Source organism: Podarcis muralis, chromosome 3 (assembly GCF_964188315.1).
Source record: "Podarcis muralis chromosome 3, rPodMur119.hap1.1, whole genome shotgun sequence".
In the NCBI taxonomy this organism is placed as follows: Eukaryota; Metazoa; Chordata; class Lepidosauria; order Squamata; family Lacertidae; genus Podarcis; species Podarcis muralis.
This window is the reverse complement of record NC_135657.1, coordinates 97,330,673-97,349,382: the sequence shown is the minus strand read 5'-3', so window position 1 is coordinate 97,349,382 and position 18,710 is coordinate 97,330,673. Positions and strand designations below refer to the sequence as shown.

The following is an 18,710-nucleotide window of genomic DNA, read 5'->3' as shown; positions in this document are numbered from 1 at the left end:
TGGACACAAGAGTGGCTGGGCTGCAGTCCAGGAAGGCAGTCTTTTGTCAATATTATTAACTGGCAATTGATCTTGAGTGTGCATGTTGTCAGGGGCAATGCGTGCCATATTTGATTGATGGGTGCTTTGGCATCAGGCAAGGATGCTGGCACCTGAAGTGGTCTGGTGAATGGAAAGGGTTAGCAGCTCACAGAGAGGTGGGCAGCCGAGGACAGCAGTTGTCAGCCTCAATCGACTTCTGCTTTACATACTTCTCTTCCCTATTCTCAAGAGTGCTGGGCTGAGGCCACAGTTGGGTTCTGGACCTCCAGCCAGAATACTCTTTGTATATTAATAATATTGTCCTCCTGTTCTTCCCAACACCCTGCGAGTATGATTGAAGCTTGAATTTTTTAATGTTAAGACAGAAGGGACAGCATACACATGTCAAGTGGTTTTAATGCCATATCTAAAACTGTCAGGGGGGGGGGGGAAAGGAAGAGTAGAGATTTCTACTGGATTTGAAGTTGTTTGAAAAACAGGCCATAGCTTTGCTTTAAAAAAACCCCTGAGGTATCTGATGGCCGGGGTAGAGGGTGAGTTCTCCAAAGCAGGGCTATGGTTTGGCAAAGACAACAGAGGTACCAAATACAAAGATGACAAACTGTGGAGTGGCCACTAACAAAAAGCTAATGGCTAGTGCTTCATCCACACTCAGCAGGTGAGAAGTGCAAAATTCAAAGAAGGATAGACATGGGAGCCGTACTTTAATCATGGATGGTTCATGCTGGCACCCAGCTCACTTGTCTCTGTTCCCTAAGTGTTTAGACTGTTGTCAGGAGGAACAGCAAGCATAATAAGCTTTCTGCTTGGACACCCTTAAAGTGCAATGACTCATTTATAGCCTGAGCTATGATGAGGTGAGAACAAACCAGATCACCATATTTTCTGCAGGTGTTAAGCTGACCTGAAATGAAATGTACACAGTTCATGTAGAAAACAGGGCTATATGAAACATTTTTTTAAAAAAGGCATAATTGGAAGGGTTTTGTTTTGTTTTGTTTACCTCTACAGTATGAGTTTCGGTACTGATTATAAAAATTTGTCCGCCAGAAGCAGCCCAGATGGTTTCTTCCATGACAAGGAGACTTCTTACTGGAAGGACACCCAACTTTACTACTTTCTGAGGTTCTGAGTTCCAACTTCCATCTTTAGGAAGAAGAGACAAGAGAGAGAGACAAAAGCGGCTGTCAATGGATGCCCAGGGAGATCATGAGACAATCTATTTTCATATATAATATGATGCAGTCCTCCTTGCCCAGAATGCATTCTATTCTTTTCTTTCCCCTGTCCTGCTGTAGCCTCTATTCAAACGAGTTTTGTGAGGTTTTTGTACTGCTTCAAAAACCTCTTTGACCAAAGACCACAGCTGAGCAGGAGGGGGGGGAAACCAAAAACTCGAAGGCATCGTGCCACAGACAACAATGGCAATACCATGCAAGGAACACAGGAAGCTCCCTTATGCTGAGTCAGATCATTGGGGGCACTGTCATACAGTGGTTCCACTCCTTCCTCCTGGGCCGTGTTCAGAAAGTGGTAGTGGGGGATGAGTGTTCAGACCCCTGGGCTCTCACTTGTGGGGTGCCTCAGGGGTATGTCCTCTCCCCCATGCTTTTCAACATCTACATGCAGCCACTGTGAGAGATCATCAGGGGGTTTGGGCTGGGTGTTCATCAGTATGCGGATGACACCCAGCTCTACCTCTCTTTCAAATCGGAACCAGTGAAGGCGGTGAAGGTCTTGTGTGAGTGTCTGGAGGCAGTTGGAGGATGGATGGCGGCTAACAGATTGAGGTTGAATCCTGACAAGACAGAAGTACTGTTTTTGGGGGACAGTAGGCAGGCAGGTGTGGAGGATTCCCTGGTACTGAATGGGGTAACTGTGCCCCTGAAGGACCAGGTCGCAGCCTCGGAGTCATTCTGGACTCACAGCTGTCCATGGAGGCACAGGTCAATTCTGTGTCCAGGGCAGCTGTTTATCAGCTCCATCTGGTACGTAGGCTGAGACCCTACCTGCCCACGGACTGTCTCACCAGAGTGGTGCATGCTCTGGTTATCTCTCGCTTGAACTACTGCAATGCGCTCTATGTGGGGCTACCTTTGAAGGTGACCTGGAAACTACAACTAATCCAGAATGCGGCAGCTAGACTGGTGTCTGGGAGTGGCCGTCGAGACCATATAACACCGGTCTTGAAAGACCTACACTGGCTCCCAGTACGTTGCCGAGCACAATTCAAAGTATTGTTGCTGACCTTTAAAGCCCTAAATGGCCTCGGTCGAGTATACCTGAAGGAGCATCTCCACCTTCATCATTCTGCCCGGACACTGAGGTCCAGTGCCGAGGGCCTTCTGGCGGTTCCCTCACTGCGAGAAGCCAAGTTACAGGAAACCAGGCATAGGGCCTTCTTGGTAGTGGCGCCCGCCCTGTGGAACGCCCTCCCACCAGATGTCAAAGAGAAAAATAACTACCAAACTTTTAGAAGACATCTGAAGGCAGCCCTATTTAGGGAAGCTTTTAATGTTTAATAGGTTACTGTATTTTAGTGTTTTGTTGGAAGCTGCCCAGAGTGTCTGGGGAAACCCAGCCAGACCAGCGGGGTATAAATAATAAATTATTATTATTATTATTATTATTATTATTATTATTATTATTATTATTATTATTTAGCTTAGCATTGTCTGCACTGACTGGCAGTTGCTCCCCATGGTTTCAGGCAGGCAATCTCTCTCCCCATACTTGGAGATACTGGGGATTGAACCATTTGCATGCAAACCAGCTGTGTTATAATCCTCTCAAACAGTGCTCTACATACAACACACTGCAATTGCTACAACAGGCCGAAAAGCTCATTATTAAGTGGTTCGCTAAGACTCTCAGCAGTTTTCAACTGCACCAATAGCGGGGTGGAGTTTGGGAACCACTGCAATACTGGTCTTTGAATTCCGGGGGGGAAAGGTCTATTGTAGGACCCAAGTCAAGATGGAAGCAACATGAGAGCATTTCCTCCCGGAAATCACTAGGGGTGGGAGAAAGAGAGAAGGGCCTTTGCATCACAAGAAAATACCCAAGTTGTTGCTGTGCACCGGAGCTCTAATCCTAATGTTCGGTTTTCTAGAGAATGGCACTGCTCCACTAATTGGCCTTCCTTCCTTTGAACATTTGGCAGCTCTTTTTGCGAAACACTCACAGCTGGCAAGGAAAAAAAAGGGGCTCGAATAATATATAGGTTAATTCTTTGACATTCATTCATGATTTTTTTGTCATATACTAGGTTTAATTAAATATGATGCATCCCCTTCCCTTGCCAGTTTGCCTCGTTTCTGCTTTGATTTAGCTAAAACTAACATTCATCTTTTGGTTTGATAGCTTCCCTCTTTTCCTCACAAGCTCCACCACTGGTATTTCAAAGGAACTGCCAAAACAACCCCACAAATAGGACTTGTTAATTGAGTTGTGCAATGAAGCATAAACATTTGTACATCGCATTGTCATGAATAGTGACTACTGACCACATTTTTTTAAATGCCAGGGCAGTGAGATTTAAAACATGCACCAATGGTTGGAACTGATTTGTGTTTTCACCTATGAAGCAGTTGTATAGCTAAAACTTTCCACGAGCTTTTCACTAAGTTCCTACTACAACCCACTATTTAGCGACTTGTCTCTTGAATAGGCTTAGCTGCTTAATAGTTATCAAAGGATGTTTGGCTGCATGTGTTCGCATCTACACTTTTGGGGATCATAACCCTTTAGTAGGAACATTCTAGAAAACTCTGTGCTGGAAAAAAGACATGATTTTTTTTTTGGTATATAAAATGAGGTTTCAATGAAAGAAAATGTTTGCCTTTGAAAAGGTTCCATAGATTTAATTTTTCAACTTGGGGCAGAATTTTCCCCCCTATGTTGAGTGCCAAAGCCTCTGATGAACAGAAGCAGGGCTTTAGAAAGATGGTGGGATCAATACTCCAGGATCAAACATAGGGGCCCCTTTACTTTTAGACTTAACTTCTGAGTGTCAGTTGCATAACAAGCATACAGTGAGGGGGGAAAGTATTTGATCCCCTGCTAACTTTGCCCGTTTGCCCTCTGACGAAGAAATGACCAGTCCATAATTTTAATGGTAGGTTTATTGTAGCTGTGAGAGACAGAATAAAACATGCACATCAATCTCTGACTTTTGTCTTCTAGGTTCCTGTTGTTAGCAGGGGATCAAATACTTTCCCCCCTCACTGTAATTCCTGCATTGAACATGGAAAATTTGTTGCTTGTTCTTGTCAAGATAGTTGGGCAGAGAGTTAATGTTTGGCTAAAGCCCAGATAAATTATTTCTTCAGGAAACATAAAAACTGATGATCATACAGCATAATCGCACAGATTCCTCTATAGTGTTTCAAGAAAGAACACTGCCCTACATTATATACCCAACAAAGTAGCTTCATTTCATTTTCTACCTCATTTATATTTGCAACACCATGAACTCTTGCCGAACTGAATGAACAGTTCAAGTTTTACTATTCGAGTGGTACATTCCGGATTCCCTGTTAATAAACAACTTGTGCCAATCATTACTGGTTCAAATTCTCTGTCCTATTACTCTTCAGCCTTGATTTACATGTCCAGCGGAATCGGTCAGCACTTCAAAAATGGATCATTGGGAAAACAGTTTGAGCTGTACGAAGATCACTGTTACAAAAAGGGAAAGAAAACAAATGCTTGCTATGGAGTGGGGGGCAGACGATGACGGGTAGGACCTTGATATGACTGGGCATGCTTTTTATTAGGTCCAGAAAAGTGCCATAAGCACAGCAGATTTTAAATGAAGAGAGAGCAACCTAAATCAGAGAGGCCTACAAATATTAAAGAGAGGCTGCCACTGCAAGGGATGCACTTGGAGCTCTCTGCTTAATATATGCATAGCTGTAGCATTCCAGCAAATCATTCTAGGGCATGTGCTACAGCCAGAGGCCAGCAGTTCTGTTGCTGCCAACTCTTCCTGTTGGACAATGGAGCACTCTACAGCCATAACTTTTATATTTGATGCTTTCCAGTGCCGGATTTATGTATAAACTAAACAAGCTATAGCTTAGGGCCCCACTCTTTTGCGGGCCCCCATAAAATTTAAAGGAAAAAAATCCAGGATGTACATTTCCAAAATGTAAGATAAAAAACAAATAAAATAAAACCTACATACAGCAACAGTGTTTTGTGTTGTGTAGGCTCCTGTGATGTAAGTAATGGGCCCTGCCTGGTAGCCTGTTCCCTAAAATATCACTGGTTTGCTCATTTCTGTATACAGGGTGCCTACATTCTGCATGTGCAAATGGCTTTCGATACCTATTAGGTCCATAAATTACCCTATAGCATGTATTCAACACGAAAAACACTGACAATTTGTTGTTGACAAAGGACTGCTGGACATATAAAGGGCCCCATTACCTTCAGTAGCTTAGGGCCTCATCAAACCTAAATCTGGCCTGAAGCTGGGCTGTGGGGTGCTTCCTTTCCAGTAAAGGTAAAGGTAAAGGGACCACTGACCATTAGGTCCAGTTGTGGCTGACTCTGGGGTTGTGGCGCTCATCTCGCTTTACTGGCCGAGGGAGCCGGCGTACAGCTTCCAGGTCATGTGGCCAGCATGACTAAGCCGCTTCTGGCGAACCAGAGCAGCGCACGGAAACTCCGTTTACCTTCCCGCCGGAGCGGTACCTATTTATCTACTAAGCCATAAAAAGCAGGGTGGTAGTGGCAGTGCAGGGCAAGCAAGCAAGCCAAGAGAACAGGCAAGGAAAGGACCATCACAGGTCACTTTGCCGACCCTTTGCTCCCGCTTCCACTGCCTCCTCCTGGCATCCTGCAACAGCCTCTCTTCTCGTTCCTTAACAGAAGGAAGAATACGTGGCAGCAATTGACAAGCCACTTAGAGGTTCCAGCACATCACAGCATCCAATCTGCTGATAGGCTATAGCCACACACTTATTTTTATCTTTAATGACAGCTCAAATTGCTCCAAGTACATATTCAGCAAAAGGAAAAACAAAACAACGAAATCCTGATTTTGGCAAAAGATTCCAAAGGCGTTCAAGGCATTAGATATCATTTCTGTACCTTCCAGCTTTGTGTAGATGGCAATGTTACCATTGACAAGCCCAGCAAACAAATGGTGACTCTTGTACACGAGGCTCATGACAGTAGATTTCTCAGGAGCAAAGAAATGCTGAAGTCGCACCTTCTTTGAGCCTTGGCTACTTTTGTAAACAGAGATGCTATTAAGAAACAAGGGGAGAAAACATGCTTTAACACAGGTTTATATTCATGGCCTGCAAGACAGAGCTGTTCCACCTGGCCTTTGGTTTGGACTCAGTCTGACACTTATGTTTCCCTCCCCTTATGTGATCTATGGGCTACTTTTAAAATGAGGCTGTATTGAAATTGCATTTTAACCTGTATTTTAAATTGGTCCCACCCCCATTATGTTTTTACTGTAATTTTTACTGGTGTTAGCCACCCTGAGCCTGGCTGTGGCTGGGGAGGGTGGGGTATACATAAAATTATTATTATTATTATTATTATTATTATTATTATTATTATTATTATTATTATAATATCCTGGCATAAAAGAAAATGTATTGAACAGCAAAACTAGACATCTAATATAAATATGTGATGTGACACAACTGGGCTATGCATCTCCCCACCTGAATTCATGCCATTTGTGGACAGGAAAACAGTGCAATAGTCTCATGCCTCATATTATTTATATAGATGTTACAAGATGAACAGACTATAAAGACATGGAGCAAGGCAGGCTGGTGAATTTTATAATACGCCATTTGGCTTTAGATTAGTCAAAACACAACGCAAACTACACACACACCTTCTACTGTAAGACAATATGACATTAAATAAAGCATGCAAATCAATGAACTAAAAACACTGAAAACCACCTTCCTTCTTCCATGCCAAGGCAAATGGTAGGCACACTGGAGGGCTTCGTCGGCGTATCTTCTGGCTCAGAAGGCATATTTGATGCTTTGCGTTTCTCGTCTTCTGGAATGTAGACCATGCAGAGAATCCGCGATTCCACATTGAAACATTCAATAACTTTTGGACTGGAGTTTTGGAATGATACGATGGCAATTTGGCCCATTTGGTTAGTACAACTGCCAATCTGAATTTGGAAGAAAAGATGATTGTACTTTTGTAAGCAAGATCCCTGTTAACAAAAAATGCACGCAGGGCGAAACTAATTAAAGAAAGCTTCGTCAAGGTTTCAGCAGTGAAATGAAGTTTTTCTGGCAACTCAAGGCTTTGAGAGAGAGAAAGAAATAAAATACTGAGGACAGGAAGGGGGAATTCAGTTTTATTCATAACAGATGAACTGGGAGCTGAGATTGTCTGTTGTAGTTGTTCTTGAAGGGTGCTATATGGCTTTTAAGATCTTGTTTGTACAAATAAATCTACACTGAGTGATACTTAGAACCTTTATTTTTTTAAGTCTCTGTATCTAAAAATAATTTTATTATAAGTTATGTTGGCTATAAGCTGCTGCTAGGGATGAAAGGATCTGTCAGTATCGGTTCTCATTTTTCCATCTTAAATTTAGTTCTCCACATTCTGCAGTAATCTGCAAATTTATTTGTTTATTTAAAAAAAGCCATCAAGGAAATTCATCAGCATTTTAGTGCAAATTTCTTCTACCACATTTCACATGCAGTTTTTTCTAATGTGCACATTGTTTCAAGTGACTTCCCCTAATATAATGCATATTTGTATGTTATTTTCACTATCTTCATTTTAATGCAAATTTATCCCCAATATGTGCAATTTTGTAAATTGTAGCTGGAGAACTGAATTGCAAAATTCAGAGTAGTGAGAATTTTGAAGGATAGCTGTGTTTTCAGTTTGCATACTGTTTCAGAAAGCGCAAATTTGGTGCACTGAACCAAATTTCTCCTCCATCTCTAGTCACTGCAAATAAACAGTACTAAGGATGAGCAGGTTTTGAGAGAAGTGCCTTAAGCATCTTCCCACACTGACCCTACCAAAACATACAAATACATACTGAATGACCAAGACATGTGCCCATGATCATTTCTGCTTTGGAAAGTTGCTCCTCTTCAGTCCTTCCAGTCACCAAAAGCTCAAACTTGAACAAACTTTGGAGGACAAAGTTTTGAGAGTAAATGGAGACTTGCATGAATTCACTGCTCCTCAAGGCCACAAGCCACTCTGCTGCCAGAAGTTTAGAAGAGCCAGAAAACCCAATAACTAAATGTTTTCTTGAACTGTTAATTAGCAAGTAGGTAGACAAGATGCTGAAAAATCACAGGCTCCCTTTTTTCAGTTTAAAGCAGCAGTGGTGTATGTGGGAGAGATAAAAATTGGACTGGTGGAGCGGGTGTATAAAACTTTCCCACCTTATGCCATTTCCCCCAGCCTTGTTCCTCGAAGTAAAAAACTTATAGTATGATCTGCCTCACAGGACCAAGAAAAACTCTGGTGTTTGTGTGTTAATCAGGAAAATAGCCCAGGCAAACAGGATCAAACAACTCTTCCTCCAGCTAATTCACAGGCTAATCCTTCTTTCCATGACTGTTTTGATCTTAAAAAAGCAGAAGATGTGATCAATAAACTCCCAGCGTCTCATCTAGCTTGGCCTAATTATGATCAACTTCCTTAGTTACAAAACCTGGCATAACTACTGAAATAAACAAATATTCTTGTCCCCCCCCAACCCCCATCATTGGGCCTTTCAAGAACTTACCCACAGAAAACCATGCTCTACAGTGAGAGAATCTGGATCCGTTTCCTCCCCCGAGTATGGTTCAGGATTGTAAGCAGCACATTCCACCTTAAAACACATTAAAAATTTGTTAGCCAAGTCACCTAGTCTTCTTAGTGTCAAAATAAGTCTGAAATTTGGTGGCAGCAGCACATCAATGCAATGGGCTTCTTGCAGAGCAGTAAAACAATACATTTTATTTGTATGTGACATGGCCCATTTAGCATGCAAGATACTTGAACCTAATAATAATAATAATAATAATAATAATAATAATATATTTTTATTTATATCCCGCCCTCCCCAGCCGAAGCCGGGCTCAGGGCGGCTAACAATAAAATAATACAACATTCTAAAATAACCTGCAAGAATAAGCAGACGTGGCTTAAAATGAGCTGGGGTGCATTCAGACATGGAGATTATCGTGTTCCTTTTCCTGATTATAATGCCACTGCTTCTATCTCAGATGCTAATCTTCCTTTTACACTGTGTTGCCTGCTGCATTATGGAACTGTGGCCTTTTCATCGATATACCACCATGTCACACTTAAATTTTAAATGGTTGGGTAAGAACTGCATGCTCGAATAACACCTGAAATTTCATCATGGGAAGTTACAATGCGAACTTTCTGTGACCTTTTAGGTTTATAGGGTTGCAAACAGATTTTTTTCTGAAATAACATGGAAATGAGAGCTAAACTTCCACTAGTTTTCCAGAATCGGCTTTTATGTCATATGAAAGATAATATAAAGCATGGAAATGTCATGAAAACAGCATAAAGTGCTGTCTAAAAACAGCCTTGGATTTCTTCAAAGTGTGGTCCATATTTCTTCTGTTTCATATCTATATGTCAGGTGCCTATAAAATAGTGACAGACAGGAGCAGCGTACACAGAAGAGTAAATGAGTGAGAATTAAAGAGGCATAAGCTCTTGGCAAGGGACGCGGGTGGCGCTGTGGGTAAAACCTCAGCGCCTAGGACTTGCCAATCGCATGGTCGGCGGTTCGAATCCCCGCGGCGGGGTGCGCTCCCGTTGCTCGGTCCCAGCACCTGCCAACCTAGCAGTTCGAAAGCACCCCCGGGTGCAAGTAGATAAATAGGGACCGCTTACCAGCGGGAAGGTAAACGGCGTTCTGTGTGCTGCGCTGGCTTGCCAGATGCAGCTTGTCACGCTGGCCACGTGACCCGGAAGTGTCTCCGGACAGCGCTGGCCCCTGGCCTCTTGAGTGAGATGAGCGCACAACCCTAGAGTCTGTCAAGACTGGCCCGTACGGGCAGGGGTACCTTTACCTTTACCTTTAAGCTCTTGGCATATGAACTCTATAACATTATGTAGGCTCAAAAATGGAACATGTCACATGGTAATTCAACTGAGCTATTTTCACTTCACCTCAGTGAGAAACATGTTAGCCCATGCCCATAAAAGCAAAAGGTAGATCATGCCTATGGATGCTTCAGTCAACATATTATCTCCTTAGCAAACAAAGATGACTCACCTTAAACTCCTGTTGTTTGGCCATCATCACAGGCATGTGCTTCACAAGCAGTGGATGCTTCTCTTTTTTTATCTGATTCCCATCATCATCTATGCAGAACCAGCCCAGCAGATTCTCCTCAGCTATAATGGCAAAACAAGATGGGGGAGGGGGAATCAACACCTTTTTATTTAGTAAACTAATCCGGTATGTAAAGCTTATCTAAAACCAATGTCTATGGACAAGGTGATAAAAAAAACCTATCAGGGTTTGTTTTTTTAAAAAAATATTTACACATACTGACAGACAGGAGGTCCCGAATGCTGAGATAAACATGGTGGCATGTCCCAGGTTGCATTGTTTCGTTAGGGTGACACTACTTATCCAAATGACAAAAGGGTTTTTAATAGGGGTAGGGAAGCTGTAGCCTTCCAGAAATTGCTGGTCAGGGCTGATGGGAGTGAAGGCCAACATGGCCAATGGGCAATGTCAGGGGTGATGGGATTCATCACTCAACTCTGTCTGGAGGGAGCTACATGTCCCTCATCTCTTGGTTTAAAGGGTTAGCAAGGGTACCAGGAGATATTTTCAGAAACCTGTAAAGCCAGAGAGTCCAACCAGTAGGAGTTAAACGGGCAGAAATGATCAAATACAGAAGGACAGGTTAGCCTTGTGTTAGTGAGGAAGCACGCACGATCACATATAACATATAACTACCCCCACGCCATGGAAAATTAAAAAGAATTGGTGGATTGAATTACAAAAGTGTTGCAGTTCACTAGTATAATAATAATAATAATAATAATAATAATAATAATAATAATAATAATGCAATAGCTACTTTCCAGTCATCTTTAGCTTCATATGTGTATTTGGCTAAAATCTACATCACCTCTGGGTTAATTATGTAGTGCTTGACAAATTGAATGTGTTAAAATCATTAAAAAGGTAAAATACTTGGGCTGAAATACTGCGGTTCATGGCAAGATATCAAGGGCCTATCATAAGTTTCAGATCTCTCCCTTCCTGAGGGTAGAAAAGTCCAGCCTCAGGAGGCAGATTCAGGCTTGTGAAGGCCTCAGTTACCATGGGAACCTCTGAAGCCCATGCCTTAACAATATAGGCAGAGGCAAAGGGGAGCCACTCTTCTGTTCATCCACCATGTCCTCAGAAAAACTACCCAAGCCCTGGACCTGGCATGGCTTATTTCCCTTCCATTGGGAACAATGGGTGGGAATCATAAAATTGTGTGTGTTTGTGTGCATGCACATGTGGGGAGAGGGGCATATATATCTAGTTCAAAAGACACAAATTACCACCTTCTAGCAAATAATATTAATTTGGAAGTTAACCAGAAGCCAACATACATATACTATTTATTATACAGCTGCTTGGAGCATGCTAAAACTAAATCTTACCGAGAGCAAGTTTAGCCATTTGTAAATTATTGATCCAAGATTGTTTGATGGCAGGTGTAAATGTATTGAACACCGCTGTAAAGAAAGTAGGCCGTCCTGATCTGTTAGGGGGGAAAGAAAAAGAAAGCAGCAACTAAGGGCTTCAACCCATTCTCTTGGTGGAAAGAAAACAAGGCTTTCTAGGTTATAATTCTCCCGGTTGAGTAACATGAGATTTTATGGTGGACCATTTTTTAAACACTACCCCATTGCCTGCAGATAGGGAAAATCAGAATTAAACCGGAGTGCAGGCTGCCATTCGGATGAGGACAAAGTCACATGGATGACATGAAGAACATGCACACATGGGATGCATCGAGTCTACTTTAACTGCCATGCGTGTACACAGCCATGGTCTCGCCCTTACCACCAGAACCTGCACTTCCTTCACAACCCAACTGTATCTTGCTTCTTCCATCACAACTCTGGAGCAGCCTTCAGAAGGAAGAGAACCCTCTCCCTCTCCCACGGTGCCCGTTCTGGGTGGAGGCTCTACAACCCACTGTCTGGGTGCTTGGCAGCAGCTATTGCTACCCTGCAACAACGCCCTTGCAAGCAGTGCTAGATCACTACTAACTTGTCCTGCTTTCCTGGAAGCTGAAGTTGAATCCTACAGCGGTCTGCAGCTCTGATTTCGTCTTCTTTTTTCAAAATAAGCTTTTGTAAACCTGAGGTCCAGTCATGTGCCACTGATTGGTTTAAATTCTGACGGAAAGGGGAAAAGAAAAGAAGAAGAACACCAAGTTTATTTTCAGTTTATGCTTCCGGTTTCTCTCTACCACTAGCACCCCTAGCTCAGCATGATAGACACTAGCAGCCTGAGCCACAAGAAAAGCAGTAAGACTTAATGCCTAGTTAGTATGAATACCCCTAAGGAAAATATATTTGGAGGGAGCACAATTTGGAGCACGAAATTGTCTTAGGCAACCCTTCCCTGCTTTTCTGCCTTCAACTGATCCAGCTCTCAAATGGAACTTTTCTGAAAAGACACACATATGGGGCTCTTAATTAGTTATTTCCCCAATTAGTTATTTCTTGGGGAAATAAGTACATCTACAACGGAAGTACTTACATCCTAAGTACATCTACAATGGAAAAAATAATCCCCCCCCCTCAAGTACCTAGGTAGCAAAAGCTGAGAGCAAAGCATTTAGGGGTTGGGGTCTCCAGAGAAAGAGAGACAGCAAGGTGATTGAATGAGTATAGCCACCCACACTCCCTTGTACCACACTGAACCTACACCTTCCATTTTAGAAGTGATTAGGGCAGACCTGAATGGGATGGCATTGACCTGGCACCATCATGTGTGATTTGTGTCTGAGGGGAGCTTTCACAAATACACAAAGTATAACAAACAGCCAAAAGAAAAACCAAATAAAAATTTCAACAGTCAGTCTTGGTTAAGTGCTTAAGTGGTGAGACAGTACAGTGTTTTTATTAAAACAACTTAACTATCAATAACACCACCGACATGCACCGTCCTTGTATGGCAATATTTCCTAAAAATAAATAAATTGCAACTTGCAGTTTGGTGTGCTTCCACATCAGACCAAAAGGTGAGAATATGCTGCAACTCAAACTTCAGAGAAGCGAAGTAAAACTAGATCAGTAAGGCATATAAAATCTACTTACAACTCTGAAGTTAAAACATTTAAAGGTAAACCAATTAATTAAGGGTATGAACAGAGTATATGTGCTTGGGCACACACTTTCAGATCAAAAACTTCTTTAGCTAACAGGAAAGCATATCTGAGAATCAGCTCAATCTTTTATGAGTTATTATTACCTGGTAGTTTCCTTTAAGACTGCCTATTAGTTGACTGATTTGGCCAACTACATTCAAATCGTGTAATAGATTCTGCAAATCGTGGTACAGTTGCCCTGGTCCCATATAAAGCTTGTCTGAAACACATTGAAAACATGCAGTATGAGTTGCCACAGCTAGCTTTATGGACAAAGACACAAGAACAGCATCCTTTATTTCAGCTACAAAGAAGAATGGTTTAGTTCATTCACGTTAACAAAATACAGACTTTCCTCTTAAGCTGGAAATTCCCCTGCAAAACAGTCTGAGTTAAATTGGGTACCTTTTGTTTGTGATATTCTCCGCTGAAAATCAACAAGCATACTGATTAAACCACATTTGAAAATGAATGGATTAGTGGAAGAACCAGGCTACATGGATACTCACAGACAACAACCCTGCCAATTCTTAATGCATTAAAGTACCAGAAACATTAAAATGTGAGGAGAAACTGCGTAATTGCAAGAGACTTGCAGATTAAGTTCCCATCACATGCTGCTTTTTCAACTAGACGGTGACCTGTTTCTTTGGCATCTGCCTACTGCAAAAATAGTAAGCAAAACGCTGGGTTCACACAAAATATATAAAAATAAAATTACCATAACGTTTAACCAATAGATCAATTCACAGTATCTCAAAGTAGCCACAGAGCTGATGGTATTATCTAGCACACCCACCCTAACTTTTACCTTCCAGACTTTTTATTGTGCCTTCATGATGAATTACGCTCAGGATGGTGTTGGGGCAGTTATACACAATCTCACTTCTCATCCTGCTTCCGTCTGAAAAAGATGCAGGGCAGATATACGGCTTCATTTCCAATCAGTGCATGTCTTGCAACTTCCTGATGAAATCCTGGTAGCTTTATAGACCACAAATGTGTGGTATGGTTTTTGTTGTGTAGGAGTGCCCTTCCAGGCAGGAATAATGCAGTAACATTGGGTATGTGTTTCAGAACAACTAAAAGAGTAGAAATGACGTGCGGAAGGTCCTGCATGACTGCTCTACCACTGTACTATTATTGTGTCAATGGCATGTTACAGAATCCACTCACAAAAAAACCCACCAGGTTTGATGAGCTCAAAAAGCTAGAAGTAAAAAAAGGAGGGAAGGAAGGCTTGACTCAAGTGTTAGAATTCCTTCTCCATGCTTGCAGTCATGGTGTTGTTGTCTTTCACATGACGGTATATGTTTTCACTTCACAGAGTAGGAAGTGACGAAGACAGGATGTTTGTGTTACTGTGTTCCGTGAAGTGGGACTATTGTCCTTTGTTCTTTTTCTCTGTGCTGTCTGATGCTAGAGAGAGAGGGAGCCATGTTGCAGTGCTCCATGTGTGTTTATATGTAAATAAAGTAGATTAGCCAAAATGCTGAGTTGCTGAGGTCTGTTACACAAGCTGCGAAGACTCGGCAGATCCCTAAGTGTGCCGGTGTCAGTTGGCATCGGTCGCAGTGATGTTTGGGCTGAAGAAAGCTTATGAAGCTCCCAAATGATCGACCAGGAGGGAGGGAACATGCCAGTCGGGCATGTATCTCTGCCAGAGTCCTACTCGAGTGTAGGCTGAACTCCTGACAAAAAGGTCTCGCAGGTCCCCTGGCAGCTGCTCCTTTATGAAGACTCCTGAGGCAGGAGAGTGGAGCATGAGAAGTGGAAGCAGCTATCCCCCAAGGATGATATTGGCCTAGTTCACATGTCACATGAAACCACAGCTACAAACTATACAGTGGACCCTCGGGTTACATGTGAGGGGAGAGGGGCTGAGAACACGTTTTTTCAAAAAGGTGAGACTGTTGGAAAAATATTACCTTAAGTTTCCAGTGAGCAGCGGGGTGGTACTAGTGTCCCTTCTGCATGGAGAATTATGTGACAACACCTGTTTTATCCTTAAGATGTTGTCGGGCACTTGCTCTATTTAATAGCTGCACCTACATGTAATAATTGCAAGAGCCCTTAACTAAGCAACTTGGAAACAGAAGTACTAAAACCCCCTAAAGAAAGAATAATGCTTGAGGACCTAGGAGCATTTGATATTAGTAGATAGCACTTGACCTTTTGCCCAGATCTGACCACAGCCTTCCTGTGAATCAATCTGATAATTCAGTACACTCATGCGCCCAATGCAACAGACAACATAGGAAGAGAAGACTTTCCTGACAATATGCAGTATTCTTGAGATGAAACACAAAGTCAATTGTGTGCTTGAAGGTGATGTCAATCGTGAATAATGCTGTGAAGGATGGTAGGGCATGATGCGACAAGGCGGCTACAGTTCTTGCACGGGCAAGTGTGCATGTCTTGATTCTGCCTACTGAGCCATCTGCTTGTACTGTAATCAAGCAATAGAACAAAACACGCAAGAAGGAAGGGCTGCAAGGGTGAGGAAAAGCTGTAAAAACCCAGATTAGGCCTACAGCTAATTTAGTACAATACAGAATTACTGTTGTGGGTGGTGGGGAAAGATGCAGCTGTTCTAAATCTGTGTGACAGAGAAGGAACAGCAGCTACAGCAACGATATGTTGCTATAAGATTTGGGCCCAAACTTTAACCCAACTAAAGCCCAAATACGGATCTCGATTTTGCCTAAATGAGAAGCTTAAGCAGCCGAATAGTGATGAAATGTCCAGATGAGAGGTTTGACATAGGTTCACAGCTGCTAAAAAAGGCAGTGGTTGAAACCCCACCACCCAAAATTATTTACAGTCTGGAGATATGTCAACTTCATTGGCAGACAAGCACAGGTAACTTGCTCGGGGTGTTTCAAAAGAGGAGAAAGGAGGGAAAAATTAGAGAAGGAAAAGGTACCATATAGAGATATCACTCATCCCAAAGTGGAGGGGTAGAGAGAAAGAGATATCTTCTTCTCCAGAGGAGCATTGTAGATCAGGAGTTGGTAGGGAACTGGGGGCAACTGCGACACTGCATATTTTATTTGCATTGATTATTTATTTATTAAATCTCTACTTCTTGCAGAAGGCTGTTTGAGTGAACACTTGGAGAGGGACACACAAGGTTGTGTTTCCCTGAGAACCTGCCTCAAAACAAAATAAAGATGGAGGTGGAGAAGGGGGACTAAGGGAAAGAGCAGGAGAGAGAAGGAAACCAACTACAGTGGTGCCTCGCAAGACGAAATTAATTCGTTCTGCGAGTTTTTTCGTCTTGTGAATTTTTCGTCTTGCGAAGCACGGTTTCCCATGGGTATTAACGGTTTTAAGAAAAAGGAAACAAACTTGCAAGACGTTTTCGTCTTGCGAAGCAAGCCCATAGGGAAATTCGTCTTGCGAAGCAACTCAAAAAACGAAAAACTTTCGTCTTGCGAGTTTTTCGTCTTGCGAGTTTTTCGTCTTGCGAGGTACCACTGTAACTTGACTGTACTCCAGAACAATTAAACAAAGTGAAGTCTTCGATCCTCTCTTAAAAGTTTTATTTGGGGAAGGAGGGGTTTTTCTGGATAATTTTCTTTATTATTATTTTCATTCTAAGTGTCAAAAAGTATTAATACAGTTATTACTAATGTATATACAGGTTTGTCAATTCACATGCTTCTCTTCCTTCTCCTCCCCCAAATCAAGTCTTATATTGTACAATATCACAAATTAGCCAAAGAAGAGGATAATTCCAGCTTTTCACCTTATCAAGTATCTTCAAATACACTTTAAAAAAACCAAGTTTTAAAAAACAAAGCCTGGTGCTGTTTGTGAAAAAGAAACAAAGAAAAAATCCACCAGAGGCTTAGCTAAATGAGAAAGAAAAAGTGCGAGACTGGCTACACTATGCTCAGATCAAAGAGGTATTTAAGAATGATAAAAAGTTAGGATTCCAGGTGGAGAAATCGAAGTTGGAAACAGAACTGTTAGAACCTAAGACTAAAGTACTTTCAAAAATGTATAATTTGCTGCTGAAATGGAACACACAAGACGAAATGGTTAAATCGGCAATGATAAAGTGGGCACAGGATATTGGGCATAATATTATGTTTGAAGATTGGGAAAGGTTGTGGACCACTGGGCTGAACTTCACTGCATGTAATGCTCTGAAGGAAAATGTAATGAAAATGATATACAGATGGTACATGACCCCAGTTAAATTGGCTAAGATATACCATTCGTCTGATAATAAATGTTGGAAATGTAAGGAAAATGAAGGAACATTCTTTCACCTTTGGTGGACTTGCCCTAGAGTGAAGGCCTTCTGGGAGATGATATATAATGAGTTAAAAAAGGTGTTTAAGTATACCTTTACCAAAAAACCAGAGGCCTTCCTCTTGGGCATTGTTGGCCAGAATGTGTTAAAGAAGGATAGAACATTTTTTATGTATGCAACAATGGCAGCAAGGATACTGATCGCCAAGAATTGGAAGACTCAAGATCTACCCACTCTGGAAGAATGGCAGATGCAGCTGATGGACTATATGCAACTAGCAGAGATGACCGGCAGAATTCGAGACCTGGGAGAAGAGAGAGTTGAAGAAGACTGGAAGAAATTTAAGACTTATTTGCAAAAATATTGTAATTTGGCTGAATGTTGATAGGGATGCCAGAATAGAAATAATTGTCTATCACTAAACTAGATTTAAGCTTAACTAGATTTTAATGACTGAATCTAAAGACTATGAACAAAATGATAATCTGCTTGCAAATAATTAGACTGAATCTAAAGACTATGAACAAAATGATAATTTGCTTGGAAATAATTTTATAAAGATGCAAGTGTGTGGGGGAGGTGTGAGGGAGTCCAAAGTAATGATGAAAAGATGCTAAATAATCAACGTTGTTTTATTAAATATGCCTTTGTATTGAAAAACCTTAATAAATATATATTTAAAAAAAAATGAGAAAGAAAAAGCCTTGGTGGTGATTTAGATGTTGATCACCAAACTCCTGGCTCTACAGATTCATTATTAATGTCAAAGCCAGTGATAAAGCAGCCAAGTTTTATTTATAGCTCCTGCTGCTCTACAAACTTCCTGCACATTTCTGTTATGTAAGCAAAGCTCTTTACATCTGTACCACCCCCAACAATAGTCATTTCACTTGTCGTTCACTTTGAGTTGGAACTAGCACTGTTGCCGTTTCCATGACTACCTCCAAACGCCGCCCCCCCCAAACCCCCAAGACAACAGTTGAACAAACAAACTGGGTGCAGGAGGAAGAGAA

The 18,710-nt window shown here is 41.8% G+C and overlaps 1 protein-coding gene across 7 annotated transcripts in view; it reads right to left on the bottom strand.

Annotated features, from left to right (window-relative positions):
• The window catches only part of ARHGEF10 (Rho guanine nucleotide exchange factor 10), a 99,494-nt gene that overhangs the window by 25,188 nt on the left and 55,596 nt on the right, over positions 1-18,710 (bottom strand). For all 7 annotated transcript variants that reach the window (XM_028722393.2, XM_028722392.2, XM_028722394.2 and 4 more), the window contains 8 exons: positions 13,538-13,653; positions 12,329-12,456; positions 11,713-11,813; positions 10,316-10,437; positions 8,801-8,887; positions 6,981-7,204; positions 6,142-6,299; positions 1,046-1,188 (listed from right to left, as the gene is read on the bottom strand). In XM_028722393.2, the coding sequence (XP_028578226.2) occupies positions 1,046-1,188; positions 6,142-6,299; positions 6,981-7,204; positions 8,801-8,887; positions 10,316-10,437; positions 11,713-11,813; positions 12,329-12,456; positions 13,538-13,653 (1,079 nt within the window). The remainder of the gene's footprint in view (positions 1-1,045; positions 1,189-6,141; positions 6,300-6,980; positions 7,205-8,800; positions 8,888-10,315; positions 10,438-11,712; positions 11,814-12,328; positions 12,457-13,537; positions 13,654-18,710) is intronic.